Source organism: Megascapheus bottae, chromosome 30 (genome assembly GCF_031878675.1).
Source record: "Megascapheus bottae isolate mThoBot1 chromosome 30, mThoBot2.hap1, whole genome shotgun sequence".
Taxonomy (NCBI): Eukaryota; Metazoa; Chordata; class Mammalia; order Rodentia; family Geomyidae; genus Megascapheus; species Megascapheus bottae.
In genome coordinates, this window is record NC_143538.1 from 5,565,192 (window position 1) to 5,589,474 (window position 24,283).

The 24,283-nt window shown below is 43.8% G+C and overlaps 3 protein-coding genes across 3 annotated transcripts; all 3 read right to left on the bottom strand.

Moving 5' to 3' along the window:
- Nucleotides 1-248: 248 nt before the first annotated feature.
- On the bottom strand, nucleotides 249-3,833 carry LOC150044210 (uncharacterized). The gene is made up of 5 exons (XM_090321418.1): nucleotides 3,656-3,833; nucleotides 3,267-3,460; nucleotides 2,257-2,304; nucleotides 1,560-1,786; nucleotides 249-958 (listed from the first exon to the last, which is right to left on the bottom strand). Exons 1-5 carry the CDS (start codon nucleotides 3,821-3,823, stop codon nucleotides 258-260), a joined length of 1,338 nt encoding a protein of 445 aa, XP_090177544.1. The 5' UTR covers nucleotides 3,824-3,833; the 3' UTR covers nucleotides 249-257.
- Nucleotides 3,834-9,818: 5,985 nt separating this feature from the next.
- LOC150044211 (uncharacterized) lies at nucleotides 9,819-11,334 on the bottom strand. Its single transcript, XM_090321419.1, has 2 exons — nucleotides 11,130-11,334; nucleotides 9,819-10,528 (listed from the first exon to the last, which is right to left on the bottom strand). Exons 1-2 carry the CDS (start codon nucleotides 11,332-11,334, stop codon nucleotides 9,828-9,830), a joined length of 906 nt encoding a protein of 301 aa, XP_090177545.1. The 3' UTR covers nucleotides 9,819-9,827.
- Nucleotides 11,335-19,396: 8,062 nt separating this feature from the next.
- LOC150044212 (uncharacterized) lies at nucleotides 19,397-22,971 on the bottom strand. The gene is made up of 5 exons (XM_090321420.1): nucleotides 22,794-22,971; nucleotides 22,405-22,598; nucleotides 21,397-21,444; nucleotides 20,699-20,925; nucleotides 19,397-20,097 (listed from the first exon to the last, which is right to left on the bottom strand). Exons 1-5 carry the CDS (start codon nucleotides 22,959-22,961, stop codon nucleotides 19,397-19,399), a joined length of 1,338 nt encoding a protein of 445 aa, XP_090177546.1. The 5' UTR covers nucleotides 22,962-22,971.
- Nucleotides 22,972-24,283: the final 1,312 nt, after the last annotated feature.

Sequence of the window (24,283 nt, forward strand, 5' to 3'; positions counted from 1 at the left end):
TTGTTAGCATTACAGGTGTGAGCCAAACTACCTCCTTGCTTCCACCAAAAACCGATTTCCATTTACTCCTTGCCATTCCCTGTGCATGTAACTGCTCCATGTATATCCAGTAAGTTCCTCCCACAGCTCCAGGTCACTCTACATTTCTCCCCACTTAGGGTCCATGTGTCGAGGGCATCATATAGGGAGGGGGTGAAAAAAACCACAGTACTTGATTTATTGTACAACATAATATAAACAGTGACATTTTAATAAAATTAGAGCAATAAATAGAGAGAACATTTTACAACAGCCATTACAAAAAGAAAGAGTAAGATTTTCTCAGGGATGGGGGAGGGAATATCAAGATCTAAACCAGCCTCCAAATTGCCTTCAGGAAAATATTCTAAGTCAGAGTCCTCAAGGGGATCTACTGCCTCAGTGAAGATGGGATTTCCTTCCTGAGGTGGTGCAGGGGCAGGTTCTAGTTCCTCAGGTGGAGACTGGATCTCCTGCAGCTGGACAGATTTGTCTGGATATTCTCTGAGGACAGACTCACTTTCCTCGACTAACACTACCTTTTTGACATCTTTAAGGGGTTCTCTTGAACTTTGGCTGGAGACATACTCCATGAACCCCTCAGGGGATGCTTTATCCTGCACCCCAGGAGTGATGACTTCATTGGAACTGGGCTGATCTAAGCTGACTGTAAAAGTCAGGGGAGAGTCTCCATCATCTTTCTCTCCCTGCAGGGGACTGGCAGGTTCCTGGGTGACATTAGTGGGGTTCAGAATGCATTCGCTGTACACAGGACACAAAGCCTGTTCCGGCTTCTCCACACAATTAACAGATTCTTCTGGCTTCACATGCTGTCCGGAGTCCAGTGATGTCTCCAGCTCTTCACGGGTCACCATCGTTGAGATCACTGCTGGGATACTGATAGGGAGTTCAGGAGAGGCTGCTCTATGGCGGCGCCAACCTGAGAATGGGGAAAGGTACAGGAATCTTAGAGTGGACTCTACAAGTTCAGGAATGTCTCAAAGTCCATGAGGATGTAACAGAGGAAGCCATCCATAAAATTTGAGTTTGGGCAAGTACGGTAGCTCACGCCTCTATTCCTAGCTACTCAAGAGGCTGAGGTCTGAGGATCAAGGTTCAAAGTTATCCTGGGCACAAAAGGATCTGAGTCTCTTATCTCCAATTAACCTCTAGAAAACGGGAAAGGATCATTGGCTCAAGGTTAGGAGAGTAGCCTTGTGCTGCAAAGCTCAGGGACAAAGGTCAGGGCCATTTGTAGGACAGTGGCCTTCAGCTGAAGAGCACAGGGAGTGCCCAGGTCTACTTCAAGCCCCATGACCCACAAAAAATAAAAAAAGAATTGGAGATTGGATTGAACTCTGAAGGTTGGGTCTTTCTCAGCTGTGGCTCAGGCCAAGTACTTTCAAAAAGAGAACAGACGTTGGCTGGCAGAGCATATCCATAAAAGGGCATTTCTGCTAAGCTGGGTAGTACTAAGGGCTCCCGTCCCGGACAATCCGGGGCCATCCCAAGAGACCCAGGTCCCGTCCGTCCCTACTCACAAGCTCTGAAGCGCCTATACAAGGACTCCTTCCTCCTCTTGTTGTTCTTCTTCTTCACGGAATTCTCCAGATCAGCAAGGATGATTTCTAAACGGAGCAGTAGGTCCCAGGAAGGCATGTAGAGCCACACATAGTACATCAGCTCATGCAGGGTGTCTTGGTTCTGGCACTTATAAAAATCTCCAGGGCAGCAGTCCATCCACATAGTGATAATAGAGCAGAGGGCGCTGTGGGCAGATTGGGGACAAGCACACTATGAGCACCACCCTGCCCGTTGTGTGCCTTCCTCCTGAGCCACTTAGTGGCTGGACTCGCATGCTGTGGGGGTCCTAAACACAGACCTGCATGTTGGAAAGAGGGAGAGGAAACCTGGGAGCAGGATGCTCCTCACAACATGCCTCTAGAAGCTTCTGAAAGTCAAGTCTCCACCATTCTCACTGTGACAGGCAATGAGAAGGCTGATGGTCGATTCCACGCTGGATCTGACTTTCTGCACACAGCCCTTCCTGTCATCCCTGGACAACACACCCACACCCACAGCGGTGTCCCCTGCAATCCACTGAAGTCCAAAGCCGCCCCCCCCCTCAAGGAAGTCACAAGTGGTGTGCAAACAAGAAATCTGCACTTTGGTGCAGAAGCCTCAATGATGCCCATTTTGCAAGGAGGGGCAAAAGTCTTTGTGCCGAAGCCCACTTACATTTTGGTTTTCTCATCTTCCTCCCAGTAACGGTGGAGATATCTGTACCTAAGTGAGGAGAGGAAGAAGTCACCTCCATGGTTCTCTTTTTCTAACTTAACAGGACACCTGTGGTGCTGGCTAAGTCCCACATGGGAATGTAAAAGTGACAGGGAAACCAGGGAGATACGTCTATACGGTTCTGTGAATATTCTGCTAAGGGGCTTATAGGCATTTGTCCAAAGTTAATGTGTCAGTGGCTCGTGCCTTTATTCTTAGCTATTCTCAGGATCACAGTTGGAGAACAGTCTAGTCAGTACCAAGACAAGTGAAAGGGTATCAATGTACGTGAATTAATGCACCTTCTGTCTGGCAAATATCATGTAACCCTTTTACTAATTACAATAAAAAATGCAAATAAAGAAATAAATAAAATTAAAAAAAAATCTCAACACATTAATTTTCAATTAACCGGCCACAGCCAACAATTGTACCTGTGGCTCACTTGGCAAGTGCCAGCTCTGAGTACCAAAAGGACAGCACTCAGGTCCTGAGGTCAACATGCAGGTCTAGAACACACACCAAAACGTAAATGCTTCCAGGGTTAGAAACAAGTAAAGCCTACATAATCCCTCCTTGATGGCTCAGAAGTGATTCAGCCTCCTTACCACCTCCCCAGCGTTTCCTCTGTCTACTTGTACTCCGCAAGCCTCCAAGACTGCTACTTTGACACCTTATCTTTAATTGGAAATGTGATTACTTAGGGCCTCACCCTAGGTGAGGGCACAAGTTGGGTGCCACTAGCATATGCCTGTAATTCTAGCCCTTTCAGAAAGCAGGCTTCTGAAGTTCCAGTAGCTTCTGAGGGAAAAGGAATGCCCTTGGTGACACTGTCCTAAAAAACTAGCCATGGTGTACACTTCTTGGTCTCATCCTTCATTCCCATGAGAAGACCTCAGTGAAAAGAACAGGCTCAGGGAGGTGCCAGGTGGAGGCTGAGCAGCCCTGGACTTGAAGGGGGAAACACTCACTTTTTAAAGATAATATCCATCACTTGTTCCATCGTCCCCCACCGTCTGTAGTTACGCAGAAAGGTTTTGACAAAAAAGAGGTCTCCCTTCTGGTAGGCAGGGACTAGGTTAATTACCAGCCTCTCCAGCAGGCCTGCCTCCGGACTCCATAGATTATGTGGCACATTCCGGGTCTGGGCTGAATCAATGTGGCCCTAAGGTGGTAAAGAGAAGGGATCTTTCAAATGTGGAAATGACAGCGCACTCCATATGGAGTGATTGTGATAGAGAACATGGAAAACTACACAGAATGTATTCTCTCAGCAGAGACAGACACTTGAAAACACACACAAAGACGGTTCTAATATGGGCCAGGATGGGGTGAAATAGGTTTCCTATCGTGAACATACCTGGCCTGAATTGCCTTGTGCTTTCCTTAGTTTCATCCTGGAAAAGAGCTTTAGACCTTGGGCTCGTGGCTGGGCGCTGACCCAGTGTCGGTAGCGTTCCTTGAGGCCGTCACGCCTCTCTTGCCTGAGACTTGAGTCTCTTGTCCTGTGAAAACAAAACGAGAACATGATTCTCGCTCCTGAGTCACAGGCCAAGTGAGCTTGCTTGAGCCCACAGTCAGTTATGGTTGCCTGGCTATCAGGGTTCCATGCTCTATTCCATTGTGAGGGAGGCAGGGTCACCTCTCAGCCCAATGACCTATGCTGCTTCCTCACACAAGACCAACTGGAGGCTGACATCTCCCCTCCCACATCACAATGTGCACATGGAGACACAGTCCACAGCACAGTTCTCCTTGTCTGTCCAATCCCAACATCCTCTGCTAGCCCTGGCTACTGGCATGTCTCAGCTTCCAGGAGCCATTCCTGGGTCAGATCCATGCCTTCTCTGCCACGGTTCCTCTCATCCTGAACAAATCCTTGTGCCTCTCAGGGTCCTCTGTGCCTGCCATGTGCTTCTTCTACATATTTTGACATCTATTTCCTATGACATTATTAGCTTTCTGTGTCCTAATCATCTGTTTGTCCTTAGAGTCCCTCTGTACTGTCATCTGGAGCAAATGCCAATTCTTAGAGATGGAAAAAGCAAAGAAGTATTGAAAACACACATTACACATATAGACATTTTACAGGTTGTTTGTTCTTGTAAGGGAAAAGACTATTTTTCATACTTTGGACAAACACTTTATGAAGTAAGCATGGGGAAAAAGGAATCTTCTCATTAGGATGCCTAGCATTTTTTAAATACTACATCTTTGAGCGAATGTAATGTTTAACATAGAAAACTGTGTTCCTGTGCTTTTCAGAATCAATTTGTTTATACGTGATTTGCCTCTAATATCTTGACTTCTCTAGTTTCATGATCTACCCTCCTTCCTTTACATAAACAGGAAAAGGGAATTTTATAAATTACTGAGATGTTGCCTGTCTCTGAACATGCATTTTTTATAAAGAATTTATTAACATTGATTTTTTTCATCATATTTTAAATGAGAAATTTAACAAACAAGTATTCAAAAAGGGAGTCTCTGTATACAATCACTGGGACTTTTGTTTTAGAACTTAATCAAAATTTGGCTAAGAGTTTGTATGTCATAGAAACATATTAATTTATGGAATAAAACATTATCTCTGTAGAGTCATAGGTTTGTAGGTATATATAGTTATGTTTATATTTCCATTACCATGTCCATAGCATTGGGTATGCCAATGTTGAGTCCTTGCTCTTGTACTCTTTGGATTTAATAGCCACATCTGAAGGATACCATGTGCCTTTTGTTTCTTAAGTCCTGATTTGTCTCACCAACATGGTTTGCTCTAGATTCATCTACTTCCCTGTGAATGCCATTATTTGATCTTGTCTGTTGGCTATGTAGAATTCCATTGTGTATATATACCACATTTTTTATGTCCATTCATCTGCAGTAGGGCATCTGGATTGTTTCCATCACCTGACTATTGTGAATAGTGCAGAGATGAACATAGCTGAGCAGGTGTCCTTATCATATCTTGGGTTACGATGTTCAGGGTAGATGCCCAGAACTGTTATGGCGGGATCGTAGGGAAGGTCAATTTTCACTTCTTTAAGAAACCTCCAGGCTGCTTTCCAGAGAGACTGAACTAGTTTACATTCCCGCCAGCAGTCTAGTAGGGTTCCTTTTTCTCCACAACCCTGCCAGCAACTTTCATTGTCTGAGTTCTAAATCTTGGCCGTTCTTACTGGGGTAAGGTGGTACCTTAGGGTTGTTTTATTTGCATTTCCTTTATGACTATACATGATGAACGCTTTTTCATATGCTTTTCTGCCATTTTAATCTCTTCTTCTGATAAGTCTCTCTTTAGTTCCCTTGCCCATTTAGTGAATGGTTTATTGGGTTTTCGGGGGATTAGTTTCTTGATTTCCCTGTAGATTCTGGATATCAAGCATTTGTCAGATACATTGTTGGTGAATATCTTTTCCCAGTTGGTTGGCTGTCTCTCTGCTTTTGCGACTATGCTTTTATCCGTACAGAAACTTTTTATATTTAGGTAGTCCCATTTATCGAGTCTCTCTCCCATCTGTTGTGACCCTGAAATTCTGTTCAGGAATCTTTTGCCTGTGCCTATGAGTTCCAGTGTCTCTCCTAATTTATCATGTAGTGGTTTCACAGTTTCCGGTGTGACGTTGAGGTCTTCGATCCACTTTGAGTTAATGATTGTGCATGGCGAAAGGCTAGGGTCAATTTTTAGTTTCTACATGTGGCTGCCCAGTTTTTGCCAGCACCAATAATTGAATAGACTGTGTTTGTTCCACTGTATATCTTTGGCTCCTTTGTCAAATACAAGTTGCCTATAGGTATGTGGTTCTATTTCTGGGTCTTCTATTCTGTTCCACTGATCTTCTGGTCTGTTTTTGTGCCAATACCATGCTGTTTTTGTCATTATGGCTCTCTAGTAGTGTTCGAAGTCTGGGATTGTAATACCACCAGCCTTGCTCTTTTTGCCTAGAATTGTTTTGGCAATTCTAGGTCCTTTTTGTTCCATATGAATCTTTGGATTATATCTTCTATTTCAGTAAAGGATGTCTTTGGGATTTTCATGGGGATTGCGTTGAATTTGTATATCAATTTTGGCCCTATAGCTATTTTCACTATGTCGGTTCTCCCTAGCCATGAGCATGGGATGTCTTTCCATTTCCTAGCATCCTCTTTAATTTCTTTTGTTAGGCTTTTACAGTTTTCACTGAAGAATTCCTTTACATCTTTGGTTAAGTTAATTCCTAAGTATTTTATTCTTTGGGGGGCTATTGTGAATGGGATCATTCTCTTGATTTGCCCTTCTATTTGTGTATTGTTGCTGTGCAAGAAGGCTACTGAATTCTGAAGGTTAATTTTGTATCCTGCCACTTTGCTAAAGTAGTTTATTAATTCTAGGAGTTTGGGAGTGGAGTTTGTTGGGTCACTCAAGTAGAGGATCATGTCATCTGCGAATAGGGAAAGTTTAATTTCTTCTTTCCCCACGTGGATCCCTTTGGTGTCCTTTGCTTGCCTGATTGCTCTGGCTAAGGGTTTTAGCACTATACTGAAGAGAAGAGGAGAGAGTGGGCATCCCTGTCTAGTTCCTGATTTTAAAGTAAATGGTCCTAGTCTTTCACCATTTAGTATAATACTGGCTGTAGGTTTTTCATATATGGCTTTCACTATTTTGAGGAATGTACCTCTTATTCCTATTTTTCTAGTGCTTTCTACATGAGTGGATGTTGTATTTTGTCAAATGCCTTCTCTGCGTCCTGAGAAATTATATGATTCTTTCCCTTAGCTCTACTGATGTGATGTATTACATTGATTGATTTGCGAATGTTAAACCAGCTTTGCATCTGTGGGATGAAGCCCACTTGATCGTAGTGTATGGATTTTTTAAATTTGTTTCTGGATTCTGTTGGCTAACATTTTATTGAGGAGTTTTGCGTCTGTGTTCATTAGAGAGATAGATCTGTAGTGTTCTTTTTTGTTCGGTCTTTCCCTGGTTTGGGGATGAGAGTAATATTAGCTTCATAAAATGATTTTGATATTGCTCCTTCTGTTTCTATTTCTCGAAAGTTTCAAGAGTATAGGTATGTTATTTCATCTTTAAACGTCTTGAATTCCGCAGTGAAACCATCTGGACCTGGGCTCTTTTTGGTTGGCATTTCCCAGATTGCTTCCACAATTTCATAGCCCATACTAAATCCACTAGCACAGTGATGTCCGTTGCAGCAGTCTTTACCATAGCAAAGATATGGAACCAACTGAGATGTCCCTCAGTTGATGAGTTGATGAACAAGATGCGGTATTTATACACAATGGAATTCTATGCTGCTGTCAGAAAGAATGACATCACCCCATTTGTAAAGAAAGGGAAAGACTTAGAAAAAACATATTAAGTGAAGTAAGCCAGACTCAAAGGAACATAGACTCAATGTTTTCCCTCTTTTTCATAATTAGAGGAAACCTTGGGCTCTTCTAGCAGAGATTTGCAATAGCTATACCTAGATACCTAAGGTCGTACAGTATGACCCTAAATGAAAGGACCTCTAGAATATAAAACAAAAGCCATATAATGAGTGATTGCTGTCCTTAATGTACTATGTTATCCCTCATTTCTTTTGCTGTCCCTTGGTTATCTCATATTGTTACAGTATTTCACTTTGTTATCTGATATGTTGGATAAATGTGTATTTGGTTATTTGAAATTGGATAGGGAAGGGGAGAATACAAGATGAGGGGTGCGGGTCGGGGGGAGGGAAATGGCGACCAAGACATGAGTAATGGTATTAATGTATGTGAAGTAATGCACCTTCTATCGAATGAATATAAAGTAACCCTGCAATTAATTACAAAAAATATATATATAAAATTAAAAAAGAGAGTTCATTATTTCATTTCTGTATCTCTTACAAAGAGCAAACAGAGCTTCCAGTGTTTGTCTTTAAAGAACACTTGCAAATGTCAAGTGTTTTCATGGCTGTCAGGATCCACAGAGCACTGTCTCCAACTCCACTAGATGTGAGTGATGACCAAAAGGAGACGATAAAAGGGAAAGCCCCTCCTGCTGGAGTTCTCAGCCCGGGGAACTTTCCTGCAGAGGGAAGACTGCATGTCTGTCCCAGTGTCTGCACTGAACTTGTCAGAACATTCCTAGGATCTGAATGTGAACAGTGAGTGCCACAAATGTATGTACAGGCATGCAGGCGCATGCATCCATGGAACACACAGTATCACAATGCAGTACCTAGGAGCACAGCCACGTAGCCTGGGTTCATCACAGAGTTTCTCCTGTCCATTCTGAAGGCAGCCTCCTAAGAGTCATGAGCACACACACAGCACACACACCTTGTCTGCTGATGGCCATGTACATGGCTTTGCAGAATGTTCAGGCTGAAATCCAGGCTCCACTCTGGGCTTCAGAAACATCAGGCCTAGTCTTTGGCATCTTTGGATTCTAAACGAAGGGTCTTCCAGCACCTTGAGAAAGCGTTCAGGCATGCAGGGACATTTGTTCTTGCACAGGGAGCTAGCTGCTTGTGTTTCTTCTCCCAGAATGCTTTCTTCCTTTGGAAGAAAAACAGTAATGAAGTTCCCATTTCAGATGATTGAATTACTCTACTATTTCCTTGAGTTTAACTGGTCGAATTGTATAACACAGCTCCACTCTGGCTAAACTGACAAAGTACTGGCTTAGCCAGGCATCAGTGACTCCTGTGATTCTACTAAGGAGGCTGAGATCTGAGGCTCTCAATCCTTTTTTGCTAGTCCTGAATTGAACACATGGCCTAAGCACTGTCCTTGGGATTGCTCAAGGTTAGACCTCTACCAGTTGAGCCACAGAACAACATCTGGCTTTTTTTTTCTATGTATGTAGTATGGAGGAATTGAATACTGGTGTTCATGCATGCTAGGCAAACACTCTACCACTAGGCCAAACTTCAAGCTCTGAGGATCCCATTTTTAAGCCAATCTGGCAGAGCAATCTAAAACACTGTCTCTGTATCTTCACTCCTTCTATCTCTCTGTCTCTTGCTGCCTCTGTCTCTCTCTCTGTCTCTCTCTCTCTGTCTCTCTGTCTCTCTCTCTGTCTGTCTCTGTCCCTCTCTCTCTCTCTCTCTCTCTCTCTCTCTCTCTCTCTCTCTCTCTCTCTCTCTCCCCCCTTCTCTGTGTCAGTCAGGGATGGCTTCACTAACCTTTTTTTGCTCAAAGCTAGCAATTCTCTTTTGATGGTTAGCTGGAGAAAAGTTTCATGAACTTTCCAGCCCAAGGATGGCCCAGAACCTAGACCCTCAGAGATCTCTGTCTACTAAGTTGTTAGCATTACAGGTGTGAGCCAAACTACCTCCTTGCTTCCACCAAAAACCGATTTCCATTTACTCCTTGCCATTCCCTGTGCATGTAACTGCTCCATGTATATCCAGTAAGTTCCTCCCACAGCTCCAGGTCACTCTACATTTCTCCCCACTTAGGGTCCATGTGTCGAGGGCATCATATAGGGAGGGGGTGAAAAAAACCACAGTACTTGATTTATTGTACAACATAATATAAACAGTGACATTTTAATAAAATTAGAGCAATAAATAGAGAGAACATTTTACAACAGCCATTACAAAAAGAAAGAGTAAGATTTTCTCAGGGATGGGGGAGGGAATATCAAGATCTAAACCAGCCTCCAAATTGCCTTCAGGAAAATATTCTAAGTCAGAGTCCTCAAGGGGATCTACTGCCTCAGTGAAGATGGGATTTCCTTCCTGAGGTGGTGCAGGGGCAGGTTCTAGTTCCTCAGGTGGAGACTGGATCTCCTGCAGCTGGACAGATTTGTCTGGATATTCTCTGAGGACAGACTCACTTTCCTCGACTAACACTACCTTTTTGACATCTTTAAGGGGTTCTCTTGAACTTTGGCTGGAGACATACTCCATGAACCCCTCAGGGGATGCTTTATCCTGCACCCCAGGAGTGATGACTTCATTGGAACTGGGCTGATCTAAGCTGACTGTAAAAGTCAGGGGAGAGTCTCCATCATCTTTCTCTCCCTGCAGGGGACTGGCAGGTTCCTGGGTGACATTAGTGGGGTTCAGAATGCATTCGCTGTACACAGGACACAAAGCCTGTTCCGGCTTCTCCACACAATTAACAGATTCTTCTGGCTTCACATGCTGTGCGGAGTCCAGTGATGTCTCCAGCTCTTCACGGGTCACCATCGTTGAGATCACTGCTGGGATACTGATAGGGAGTTCAGGAGAGGCTGCTCTATGGCGGCGCCAACCTGAGAATGGGGAAAGGTACAGGAATCTTAGAGTGGACTCTACAAGTTCAGGAATGTCTCAAAGTCCATGAGGATGTAACAGAGGAAGCCATCCATAAAATTTGAGTTTGGGCAAGTACGGTAGCTCACGCCTCTATTCCTAGCTACTAAAGAGGCTGAGGTCTGAGGATCAAGGTTCAAAGTTATCCTGGGCACAAAAGGATCTGAGTCTCTTATCTCCAATTAACCTCTAGAAAACGGGAAAGGATCATTGGCTCAAGGTTAGGAGAGTAGCCTTGTGCTGCAAAACTCAGGGACAAAGGTCAGGGCCATTTGTAGGACAGTGGCCTTCAGCTGAAGAGCACAGGGAGTGCCCAGGTCTACTTCAAGCCCCATGACCCACAAAAAATAAAAAAAGAATTGGAGATTGGATTGAACTCTGAAGGTTGGGTCTTTCTCAGCTGTGGCTCAGGCCAAGTACTTTCAAAAAGAGAACAGACGTTGGCTGGCAGAGCATATCCATAAAAGGGCATTTCTGCTAAGCTGGGTAGTACTAAGGGCTCCCGTCCCGGACAATCCGGGGCCATCCCAAGAGACCCAGGTCCCGTCCGTCCCTACTCACAAGCTCTGAAGCGCCTATACAAGGACTCCTTCCTCCTCTTGTTGTTCTTCTTCTTCACGGAATTCTCCAGATCAGCAAGGATGATTTCTAAACGGAGCAGTAGGTCCCAGGAAGGCATGTAGAGCCACACATAGTACATCAGCTCATGCAGGGTGTCTTGGTTCTGGCACTTATAAAAATCTCCAGGGCAGCAGTCCATCCACATAGTGATAATAGAGCAGAGGGCGCTGTGGGCAGATTGGGGACAAGCACACTATGAGCACCACCCTGCCCGTTGTGTGCCTTCCTCCTGAGCCACTTAGTGGCTGGACTCGCATGCTGTGGGGGTCCTATACACAGACCTGCATGTTGGAAAGAGGGAGAGGAAACCTGGGAGCAGGATGCTCCTCACAACATGCCTCTAGAAGCTTCTGAAAGTCAAGTCTCCACCATTCTCACTGTGACAGGCAATGAGAAGGCTGATGGTCGATTCCACGCTGGATCTGACTTTCTGCACACAGCCCTTCCTATCATCCCTGGACAACACACCCACACCCACAGCGGTGTCCCCTGCAATCCACTGAAGTCCAAAGCCGCCCCCCCCCTCAAGGAAGTCACAAGTGGTGTGCAAACAAGAAATCTGCACTTTGGTGCAGAAGCCTCAATGATGCCCATTTTGCAAGGAGGGGCAAAAGTCTTTGTGCCGAAGCCCACTTACATTTTGGTTTTCTCATCTTCCTCCCAGTAACGGTGGAGATATCTGTACCTAAGTGAGGAGAGGAAGAAGTCACCTCCATGGTTCTCTTTTTCTAACTTAACAGGACACCTGTGGTGCTGGCTAAGTCCCACATGGGAATGTAAAAGTGACAGGGAAACCAGGGAGATACGTCTATACGGTTCTGTGAATATTCTGCTAAGGGGCTTATAGGCATTTGTCCAAAGTTAATGTGTCAGTGGCTCGTGCCTTTATTCTTAGCTATTCTCAGGATCACAGTTGGAGAACAGTCTAGTCAGTACCAAGACAAGTGAAAGGGTATCAATGTACGTGAATTAATGCACCTTCTGTCTGGCAAATATCATGTAACCCTTTTACTAATTACAATAAAAAATGCAAATAAAGAAATAAATAAAATTTAAAAAAAATCTCAACACATTAATTTTCAATTAACCGGCCACAGCCAACAATTGTACCTGTGGCTCACTTGGCAAGTGCCAGCTCTGAGTACCAAAAGGACAGCACTCAGGTCCTGAGGTCAACATGCAGGTCTAGAACACACACCAAAACGTAAATGCTTCCAGGGTTAGAAACAAGTAAAGCCTACATAATCCCTCCTTGATGGCTCAGAAGTGATTCAGCCTCCTTACCACCTCCCCAGCGTTTCCTCTGTCTACTTGTACTCCGCAAGCCTCCAAGACTACTACTTTGACACCTTATCTTTAATTGGAAATGTGATTACTTAGGGCCTCACCCTAGGTGAGGGCACAAGTTGGGTGCCACTAGCATATGCCTGTAATTCTAGCCCTTTCAGAAAGCAGGCTTCTGAAGTTCCAGTAGCTTCTGAGGGAAAAGGAATGCCCTTGGTGACACTGTCCTAAAAAACTAGCCATGGTGTACACTTCTTGGTCTCATCCTTCATTCCCATGAGAAGACCTCAGTGAAAAGAACAGGCTCAGGGAGGTGCCAGGTGGAGGCTGAGCAGCCCTGGACTTGAAGGGGGAAACACTCACTTTTTAAAGATAATATCCATCACTTGTTCCATCGTCCCCCACCGTCTGTAGTTACGCAGAAAGGTTTTGACAAAGAAGAGGTCTCCCTTCTGGTAGGCAGGGACTAGGTTAATTACCAGCCTCTCCAGCAGGCCTGCCTCCCGACTCCATAGATTATGTGGCACATTCCGGGTCTGGGCTGAATCAATGTGGCCCTAAGGTGGTAAGGAGAAGGGATCTTTCAAATGTGGAAATGACAGCGCACTCCATATGGAGTGATTGTGATAGAGAACATGGAAAACTACACAGAATGTATTCTCTCAGCAGAGACAGACACTTGAAAACACACACAAAGACGGTTCTAATATGGGCCAGGATGGGGTGAAATAGGTTTCCTATCGTGAACATACCTGGCCTGAATTGCCTTGTGCTTTCCTTAGTTTCATCCTGGAAAAGAGCTTTAGACCTTGGGCTCGTGGCTGGGCGCTGACCCAGTGTCGGTAGCGTTCCTTGAGGCCGTCACGCCTCTCTTGCCTGAGACTTGAGTCTCTTGTCCTGTGAAAACAAAACGAGAACATGATTCTCGCTCCTGAGTCACAGGCCAAGTGAGCTTGCTTGAGCCCACAGTCAGTTATGGTTGCCTGGCTATCAGGGTTCCATGCTCTATTCCATTGTGAGGGAGGCAGGGTCACCTCTCAGCCCAATGACCTATGCTGCTTCCTCACACAAGACCAACTGGAGGCTGACATCTCCCCTCCCACATCACAATGTGCACATGGAGACACAGTCCACAGCACAGTTCTCCTTGTCTGTCCAATCCCAACATCCTCTGCTAGCCCTGGCTACTGGCATGTCTCAGCTTCCAGGAGCCATTCCTGGGTCAGATCCATGCCTTCTCTGCCACGGTTCCTCTCATCCTGAACAAATCCTTGTGCCTCTCAGGGTCCTCTGTGCCTGCCATGTGCTTCTTCTACATATTTTGACATCTATTTCCTATGACATTATTAGCTTTCTGTGTCCTAATCATCTGTTTGTCCTTAGAGTCCCTCTGTACTGTCATCTGGAGCAAATGCCAATTCTTAGAGATGGAAAAAGCAAAGAAGTATTGAAAACACACATTACACATATAGACATTTTACAGGTTGTTTGTTCTTGTAAGGGAAAAGACTATTTTTCATACTTTGGACAAACACTTTATGAAGTAAGCATGGGGAAAAAGGAATCTTCTCATTAGGATGCCTAGCATTTTTTAAATACTACATCTTTGAGCGAATGTAATGTTTAACATAGAAAACTGTGTTCCTGTGCTTTTCAGAATCAATTTGTTTATACGTGATTTGCCTCTAATATCTTGACTTCTCTAGTTTCATGATCTACCCTCCTTCCTTTACATAAACAGGAAAAGGGAATTTTATAAATTACTGAGATGTTGCCTGTCTCTGAACATGCATTTTTTATAAAGAATTTATTAACATTGATTTTTTTCATCATATTTTAAATGAGAAATTTAACAAGTATTCAAAAAGGGAGTCTCTGTATACAATCACTGGGACTTTTGTTTTAGAACTTAATCAAAATTTGGCTAAGAGTTTGTATGTCATAGAAACATATTAATTTATGGAATAAAACATTATCTCTGTAGAGTCATAGGTTTGTAGGTATATATAGTTATGTTTATATTTCCATTACCATGTCCATAGCATTGGGTATGCCAATGTTGAGTCCTTGCTCTTGTACTCTTTGGATTTAATAGCCACATCTGAAGGATACCATGTGCCTTTTGTTTCTTAAGTCCTGATTTGTCTCACCAACATGGTTTGCTCTAGATTCATCTACTTCCCTGTGAATGCCATTATTTGATCTTGTCTGTTGGCTATGTAGAATTCCATTGTGTATATATACCACATTTTTTATGTCCATTCATCTGCAGTAGGGCATCTGGATTGTTTCCATCACCTGACTATTGTGAATAGTGCAGAGATGAACATAGCTGAGCAGGTGTCCTTATCATATCTTGGGTTACGATGTTCAGGGTAGATGCCCAGAACTGTTATGGCGGGATCGTAGGGAAGGTCAATTTTCACTTCTTTAAGAAACCTCCAGGCTGCTTTCCAGAGAGACTGAACTAGTTTACATTCCCGCCAGCAGTCTAGTAGGGTTCCTTTTTCTCCACAACCCTGCCAGCAACTTTCATTGTCTGAGTTCTAAATCTTGGCCGTTCTTACTGGGGTAAGGTGGTACCTTAGGGTTGTTTTATTTGCATTTCCTTTATGACTATACATGATGAACGCTTTTTCATATGCTTTTCTGCCATTTTAATCTCTTCTTCTGATAAGTCTCTCTTTAGTTCCCTTGCCCATTTAGTGAATGGTTTATTGGGTTTTTGGGGGATTAGTTTCTTGATTTCCCTGTAGATTCTGGATATCAAGCATTTGTCAGATACATTGTTGGTGAATATCTTTTCCCAGTTGGTTGGCTGTCTCTCTGCTTTTGCGACTATGCTTTTATCCGTACAGAAACTTTTTATTTTTAGGTAGTCCCATTTATCGAGTCTCTCTCCCATCTGTTGTGACCCTGAAATTCTGTTCAGGAATCTTTTGCCTGTGCCTATGAGTTCCAGTGTCTCTCCTAATTTATCATGTAGTGGTTTCACAGTTTCCGGTGTGACGTTGAGGTCTTCGATCCACTTTGAGTTAATGATTGTGCATGGCGAAAGGCTAGGGTCAATTTTTAGTTTCTACATGTGGCTGCCCAGTTTTTGCCAGCACCAATAATTGAATAGACTGTGTTTGTTCCACTGTATATCTTTGGCTCCTTTGTCAAATACAAGTTGCCTATAGGTATGTGGTTCTATTTCTGGGTCTTCTATTCTGTTCCACTGATCTTCTGGTCTGTTTTTGTGCCAATACCATGCTGTTTTTGTCATTATGGCTCTCTAGTAGTGTTCGAAGTCTGGGATTGTAATACCACCAGCCTTGCTCTTTTTGCCTAGAATTGTTTTGGCAATTCTAGGTCCTTTTTGTTCCATATGAATCTTTGGATTATATCTTCTATTTCAGTAAAGGATGTCTTTGGGATTTTCATGGGGATTGCGTTGAATTTGTATATCAATTTTGGCAGTATAGCTATTTTCACTATGTCGGTTCTCCCTAGCCATGAGCATGGGATGTCTTTCCATTTCCTAGCATCCTCTTTAATTTCTTTTGTTAGGCTTTTACAGTTTTCACTGAAGAATTCCTTTACATCTTTGGTTAAGTTAATTCCTAAGTATTTTATTCTTTGGGGGGCTATTGTGAATGGGATCATTCTCTTGATTTGCCCTTCTATTTGTGTATTGTTGCTGTGCAAGAAGGCTACTGAATTCTGAAGGTTAATTTTGTATCCTGCCACTTTGCTAAAGTAGTTTATTAATTCTAGGAGTTTGGGAGTGGAGTTTGTTGGGTCACTCAAGTAGAGGATCATGTCATCTGCGAATAGGGAAAGTTTAATTTCTTCTTTCCCCACGTGGATCCCTTTGGTGTCCTTTGCTTGCCTGATTGCTCTGGCTAAGGGTTTTAGCACTATACTGAAGAGAAGAGGAGAGAGTGGGCATCCCTGTCTAGTTCCTGATTTTAAAGTAAATGGTCCTAGTCTTTCACCATTTAGTATAATACTGGCTGTAGGTTTTTCATGTATGGCTTTCACTATTTTGAGGAATGTACCTCTTATTCCTATTTTTCTAGTGCTTTCTACATGAGTGGATGTTGTATTTTGTCAAATGCCTTCTCTGCGTCCTGAGAAATTATATGATTCTTTCCCTTAGCTCTACTGATGTGATGTATTACATTGATTGATTTGCGAATGTTAAACCAGCTTTGCATCTGTGGGATGAAGCCCACTTGATCGTAGTGTATGGATTTTTTAAATTTGTTTCTGGATTCTGTTGGCTAACATTTTATTGAGGAGTTTTGCGTCTGTGTTCATTAGAGAGATAGATCTGTAGTGTTCTTTTTTGTTCGGTCTTTCCCTGGTTTGGGGATGAGAGTAATATTAGCTTCATAAAATGATTTTGATATTGCTCCTTCTGTTTCTATTTCTCGAAAGTTTCAAGAGTATAGGTATGTTATTTCATCTTTAAACGTCTTGTAGAATTCCGCAGTGAAACCATCTGGACCTGGGCTCTTTTTGGTTGGCATTTCCCAGATTGCTTCCACAATTTCATTGCCCATACTAAATCCACTAGCACAGTGATGTTCGTTGCAGCAGTCTTTACCATAGCAAAGATATGGAACCAACTGAGATGTCCCTCAGTTGATGAGTTGATGAACAAGATGCGGTATTTATACACAATGGAATTCTATGCTGCTGTCAGAAAGAATGACATCACCCCATTTGTAAAGAAAGGGAAAGACTTAGAAAAAACATATTAAGTGAAGTAAGCCAGACTCAAAGGAACATAGACTCAATGTTTTCCCTCTTTTTCATAATTAGAGGAAACCTTGGGCTCTTCTAGCAGAGATTTGCAATAGCTATACCTAGATACCTAAGGTCGTACAGTATGACCCTAAATGAAAGGACCTCTAGAATATAAAACAAAAGCCATATAATGAGTGATTGCTGTCCTTAATGTACTATGTTATCCCTCATTTCTTTTGCTGTCCCTTGGTTATCTCATATTGTTACAGTATTTCACTTTGTTATCTGATATGTTGGATAAATGTGTATTTGGTTATTTGAAATTGGATAGGGAAGGGGAGAATACAAGATGAGGGGTGCGGGTCGGGGGGAGGGAAATGGCGACCAAGACATGAGTAATGGTATTAATGTATGTGAAGTAATGCACCTTCTATCGAATGAATATAAAGTAACCCTGCAATTAATTACAAAAAATATATATAAAAAATTAAAAAAGAGAGTTCATTATTTCATTTCTGTATCTCTTACAAAGAGCAAACAGAGCTTCCAGTGTTTGTCTTTAAAGAACACTTGCAAATGTCAAGTGTTTTCATGGCTGTCAGGATCCACAGAGCACTGTCTCCAACTCCACTAGATGTGAGTGATGACCAAAAGGAGACGATAAAAGGGAAAGCCCCTCCTGCTGGAGTTCTCAGCCCGGGGAACTTTCCTGCAGAGGGAAGACTGCATGTCTGTCCCAGTGTCTGCACTGAACTTGTCAGAACATTCCTAGGATCTGAATGTGAACAGTGAGTGCCACAAATGTATGTACAGGCATGCAGGCGCATGCATCCATGGAACACACAGTATCACAATGCAGTACCTAGGAGCACAGCCACGTAGCCTGGGTTCATCACAGAGTTTCTCCTGTCCATTCTGAAGGCAGCCTCCTAAGAGTCATGAGCACACACACAGCACACACACCTTGTCTGCTGATGGCCATGTACATGGCTTTGCAGAATGTTCAGGCTGAAATCCAGGCTCCACTCTGGGCTTCAGAAACATCAGGCCTAGTCTTTGGCATCTTTGGATTCTAAACGAAGGGTCTTCCAGCACCTTGAGAAAGCGTTCAGGCATGCAGGGACATTTGTTCTTGCACAGGGAGCTAGCTGCTTGTGTTTCTTCTCCCAGAATGCTTTCTTCCTTTGGAAGAAAAACAGTAATGAAGTTCCCATTTCAGATGATTGAATTACTCTACTATTTCCTTGAGTTTAACTGGTCGAATTGTATAACACAGCTCTACTCTGGCTAAACTGACAAAGTACTGGCTTAGCCAGGCATCAGTGACTCCTGTGATTCTACTAAGGAGGCTGAGATCTGAGGCTCTCAATCCTTTTTTGCTAGTCCTGAATTGAACACATGGCCTAAGCACTGTCCTTGGGATTGCTCAAGGTTAGACCTCTACCAGTTGAGCCACAGAACAACATCTGGCTTTTTTTTTCTATGTATGTAGTATGGAGGAATTGAATACAGGGGTTCATGCATGCTAGGCAAACACTCTACCACTAGGCCAAACTTCAAGCTCTGAGGATCCCATTTTTAAGCCAATCTGGCAGAGCAATCTAAAACACTGCCTCTGTATCTTCACTCCTTCTATCTCTCTGTCTCTTGCTGCCTCTGTCTCTCTCTCTGTCTCTCTCTCTGTCTCTCTCTCTGTCTGTCTCTGTCTCTGTCTCTGTCTCTGTCTCTCTCTCTCTCTCTCTCTCTCTCTCTCTCTCTCTCTCTCTCTCTCTCTCCCCTTCTCTGTGTCAGTCAGGGATGGCTTCACTAACCTTTTTTTGCTCAAAGCTAGCAATTCTCTTTTGATGGTTAGCTGGAGAAAAGTTTCATGAACTTTCCAGCCCAAGGATGGCCCAGAACCTAGACCCTCAGAGATCTCTGTCTACTAAGTTGTTAGCATTACAGGTGTGAGCCAAACTACCTCCTTGCTTCCACCAAAAACCGATTTCCATTTACTCCTTGCCATTCCCTGTGCATGTAACTGCTCCATGTATATCCAGTAAGTTCCTCCCACAGCTCCAGGTCACTCTACATTTCTCCCCACTTAGGGTCCATGTGTCGAGGGCATCATATAGGGAGGGGGTGAAAAAAACCACAGTACTTGATTTATTGTACAACATAATATAAACAGTGATATTTTAATAAAATTAGAGCAATAAATAGAGAGAACATTTTACAACAGCCATTACAAAAAGAAAGAGTAAGATTTTCTCAGGGATGGGGGAGGGAATATCAAGATCTAAACCAGCCTCCAAATTGCCTTCAGGAAAATATTCTAAGTCAGAGTCCTCAAGGGGATCTACTGCCTCAGTGAAGATGGGATTTCCTTCCTGAGGTGGTGCAGGGGCAGGTTCTAGTTCCTCAGGTGGAGACTGGATCTCCTGCAGCTGGACAGATTTGTCTGGATATTCTCTGAGGACAGACTCACTTTCCTCGACTAACACTACCTTTTTGACATCTTTAAGGGGTTCTCTTGAACTTTGGCTGGAGACATACTCCATGAACCCCTCAGGGGATGCTTTATCCTGCACCCCAGGAGTGATGACTTCATTGGAACTGGGCTGATCTAAGCTGACTGTAAAAGTCAGGGGAGAGTCTCCATCATCTTTCTCTCCCTGCAGGGGACTGGCAGGTTCCTGGGTGACATTAGTGGGGTTCAGAATGCATTCGCTGTACACAGGACACAAAGCCTGTTCCGGCTTCTCCACACAATTAACAGATTCTTCTGGCTTCACATGCTGTGCGGAGTCCAGTGATGTCTCCAGCTCTTCACGGGTCACCATCGTTGAGATCACTGCTGGGATACTGATAGGGAGTTCAGGAGAGGCTGCTCTATGGCGGCGCCAACCTGAGAATGGGGAAAGGTACAGGAATCTTAGAGTGGACTCTACAAGTTCAGGAATGTCTCAAAGTCCATGAGGATGTAACAGAGGAAGCCATCCATAAAATTTGAGTTTGGGCAAGTACGGTAGCTCACGCCTCTATTCCTAGCTACTCAAGAGGCTGAGGTCTGAGGATCAAGGTTCAAAGTTATCCTGGGCACAAAAGGATCTGAGTCTCTTATCTCCAATTAACCTCTAGAAAACGGGAAAGGATCATTGGCTCAAGGTTAGGAGAGTAGCCTTGTGCTGCAAAGCTCAGGGACAAAGGTCAGGGCCATTTGTAGGACAGTGGCCTTCAGCTGAAGAGCACAGGGAGTGCCCAGGTCTACTTCAAGCCCCATGACCCACAAAAAATAAAAAAAGAATTGGAGATTGGATTGAACTCTGAAGGTTGGGTCTTTCTCAGCTGTGGCTCAGGCCAAGTACTTTCAAAAAGAGAACAGACGTTGGCTGGCAGAGCATATCCATAAAAGGGCATTTCTGCTAAGCTGGGTAGTACTAAGGGCTCCCGTCCCGGACAATCCGGGGCCATCCCAAGAGACCCAGGTCCCGTCCGTCCCTACTCACAAGCTCTGAAGCGCCTATACAAGGACTCCTTCCTCCTCTTGTTGTTGTTCTTCTTCACGGAATTCTCCAGATCAGCAAGGATGATTTCTAAACGGAGCAGTAGGTCCCAGGAAGGCATGTAGAGCCACACATAGTACATCAGCTCATGCAGGGTGTCTTGGTTCTGGCACTTATAAAAATCTCCAGGGCAGCAGTCCATCCACATAGTGATAATAGAGCAGAGGGCGCTGTGGGCAGATTGGGGACAAGCACACTATGAGCACCACCCTGCCCGTTGTGTGCCTTCCTCCTGAGCCACTTAGTGGCTGGACTCGCATGCTGTGGGGGTCCTAAACACAGACCTGCATGTTGGAAAGAGGGAGAGGAAACCTGGGAGCAGGATGCTCCTCACAACATGCCTCTAGAAGCTTCTGAAAGTCAAGTCTCCACCATTCTCACTGTGACAGGCAATGAGAAGGCTGATGGTCGATTCCACGCTGGATCTGACTTTCTGCACACAGCCCTTCCTGTCATCCCTGGACAACACACCCACACCCACAGCGGTGTCCCCTGCAATCCACTGAAGTCCAAAGCCGCCCCCCCCCCTCAAGGAAGTCACAAGTGGTGTGCAAACAAGAAATCTGCACTTTGGTGCAGAAGCCTCAATGATGCCCATTTTGCAAGGAGGGGCAAAAGTCTTTGTGCCGAAGCCCACTTACATTTTGGTTTTCTCATCTTCCTCCCAGTAACGGTGGAGATATCTGTACCTAAGTGAGGAGAGGAAGAAGTCACCTCCATGGTTCTCTTTTTCTAACTTAACAGGACACCTGTGGTGCTGGCTAAGTCCCACATGGGAATGTAAAAGTGACAGGGAAACCAGGGAGATACGTCTATACGGTTCTGTGAATATTCTGCTAAGGGGCTTATAGGCATTTGTCCAAAGTTAATGTGTCAGTGGCTCGTGCCTTTATTCTTAGCTATTCTCAGGATCACAGTTGGAGAACAGTCTAGTCAGTACCAAGACAAGTGAAAGGGTATCAATGTACGTGAATTAATGCACCTTCTGTCTGGCAAATATCATGTAACCCTTTTACTAATTACAATAAAAATGCAAATAAAGAAATAAATAAAATTAAAAAAAATCTCAACACATTAATTTTCAATTAACCGGCCACAGCCAACAATTGTACCTGTGGCTCACTTGGCAAGTGCCAGCTCTGAGTACCAAAAGGACAGCACTCAGGTCCTGAGGTCAACATGCAGGTCTAGAACACACACCAAAACGTAAATGCTTCCAGGGTTAGAAACAAGTAAAGCCTACATAATCCCTCCTTGATGGCTCAGAAGTGATTCAGCCTCCTTACCACCTCCCCAGCGTTTCCTCTGTCTACTTGTACTCCGCAAGCCTCCAAGACTGCTACTTTGACACCTTATCTTTAATTGGAAATGTGATTACTTAGGGCCTCACCCTAGGTGAGGGCACAAGTTGGGTGCCACTAGCATATGCCTGTAATTCTAGCCCTTTCAGAAAGCAGGCTTCTGAAGTTCCAGTAGCTTCTGAGGGAAAAGGAATGCCCTTGGTGACACTGTCCTAAAAAACTAGCCATGGTGTACACTTCTTGGTCTCATCCTTCATTCCCATGAGAAGACCTCAGTGAAAAGAACAGGCTCAGGGAGGTGCCAGGTGGAGGCTGAGCAGCCCTGGACTTGAAGGGGGAAACACTCACTTTTTAAAGATAATATCCATCACTTGTTCCATCGTCCCCCACCGTCTGTAGTTACGCAGAAAGGTTTTGACAAAAAAGAGGTCTCCCTTCTGGTAGGCAGGGACTAGGTTAATTACCAGCCTCTCCAGCAGGCCTGCCTCCCGACTCCATAGATTATGTGGCACATTCCGGGTCTGGGCTGAATCAATGTGGCCCTAAGGTGGTAAAGAGGAGGGATCTTTCAAATGTGGAAATGACAGCGCACTCCATATGGAGTGATTGTGATAGAGAACATGGAAAACTACACAGAATGTATTCTCTCAGCAGAGACAGACACTTGAAAACACACACAAAGACGGTTCTAATATGGGCCAGGATGGGGTGAAATAGGTTTCCTATCGTGAACATACCTGGCCTGAATTGCCTTGTGCTTTCCTTAGTTTCATCCTGGAAAAGAGCTTTAGACCTTGGGCTCGTGGCTGGGCGCTGACCCAGTGTCGGTAGCGTTCCTTGAGGCCGTCACGCCTCTCTTGCCTGAGACTTGAGTCTCTTGTCCTGTGAAAACAAAACGAGAACATGATTCTCGCTCCTGAGTCACAGGCCAAGTGAGCTTGCTTGAGCCCACAGTCAGTTATGGTTGCCTGGCTATCAGGGTTCCATGCTCTATTCCATTGTGAGGGAGGCAGGGTCACCTCTCAGCCCAATGACCTATGCTGCTTCCTCACACAAGACCAACTGGAGGCTGACATCTCCCCTCCCACATCACAATGTGCACATGGAGACACAGTCCACAGCACAGTTCTCCTTGTCTGTCCAATCCCAACATCCTCTGCTAGCCCTGGCTACTGGCATGTCTCAGCTTCCAGGAGCCATTCCTGGGTCAGATCCATGCCTTCTCTGCCACGGTTCCTCTCATCCTGAACAAATCCTTGTGCCTCTCAGGGTCCTCTGTGCCTGCCATGTGCTTCTTCTACATATTTTGACATCTATTTCCTATGACATTATTAGCTTTCTGTGTCCTAATCATCTGTTTGTCCTTAGAGTCCCTCTGTACTGTCATCTGGAGCAAATGCCAATTCTTAGAGATGGAAAAAGCAAAGAAGTATTGAAAACACACATTACACATATAGACATTTTACAGGTTGTTTGTTCTTGTAAGGGAAAAGACTATTTTTCATACTTTGGACAAACACTTTATGAAGTAAGCATGGGGAAAAAGGAATCTTCTCATTAGGATGCCTAGCATTTTTTAAATACTACATCTTTGAGCGAATGTAATGTTTAACATAGAAAACTGTGTTCCTGTGCTTTTCAGAATCAATTTGTTTATACGTGATTTGCCTCTAATATCTTGACTTCTCTAGTTTCATGATCTACCCTCCTTCCTTTACATAAACAGGAAAAGGGAATTTTATAAATTACTGAGATGTTGCCTGTCTCTGAACATGCATTTTTTATAAAGAATTTATTAACATTGATTTTTTTCATCATATTTTAAATGAGAAATTTAACAAACAAGTATTCAAAAAGGGAGTCTCTGTATACAATCACTGGGACTTTTGTTTTAGAACTTAATCAAAATTTGGCTAAGAGTTTGTATGTCATAGAAACATATTAATTTATGGAATAAAACATTATCTCTGTAGAGTCATAGGTTTGTATGTATATATAGTTATGTTTATATTTCCATTACCATGTCCATAGCATTGGGTATGCCAATGTTGAGTCCTTGCTCTTGTACTCTTTGGATTTAATAGCCACATCTGAAGGATACCATGTGCCTTTTGTTTCTTAAGTCCTGATTTGTCTCACCAACATGGTTTGCTCTAGATTCATCTACTTCCCTGTGAATGCCATTATTTGATCTTGTCTGTTGGCTATGTAGAATTCCATTGTGTAT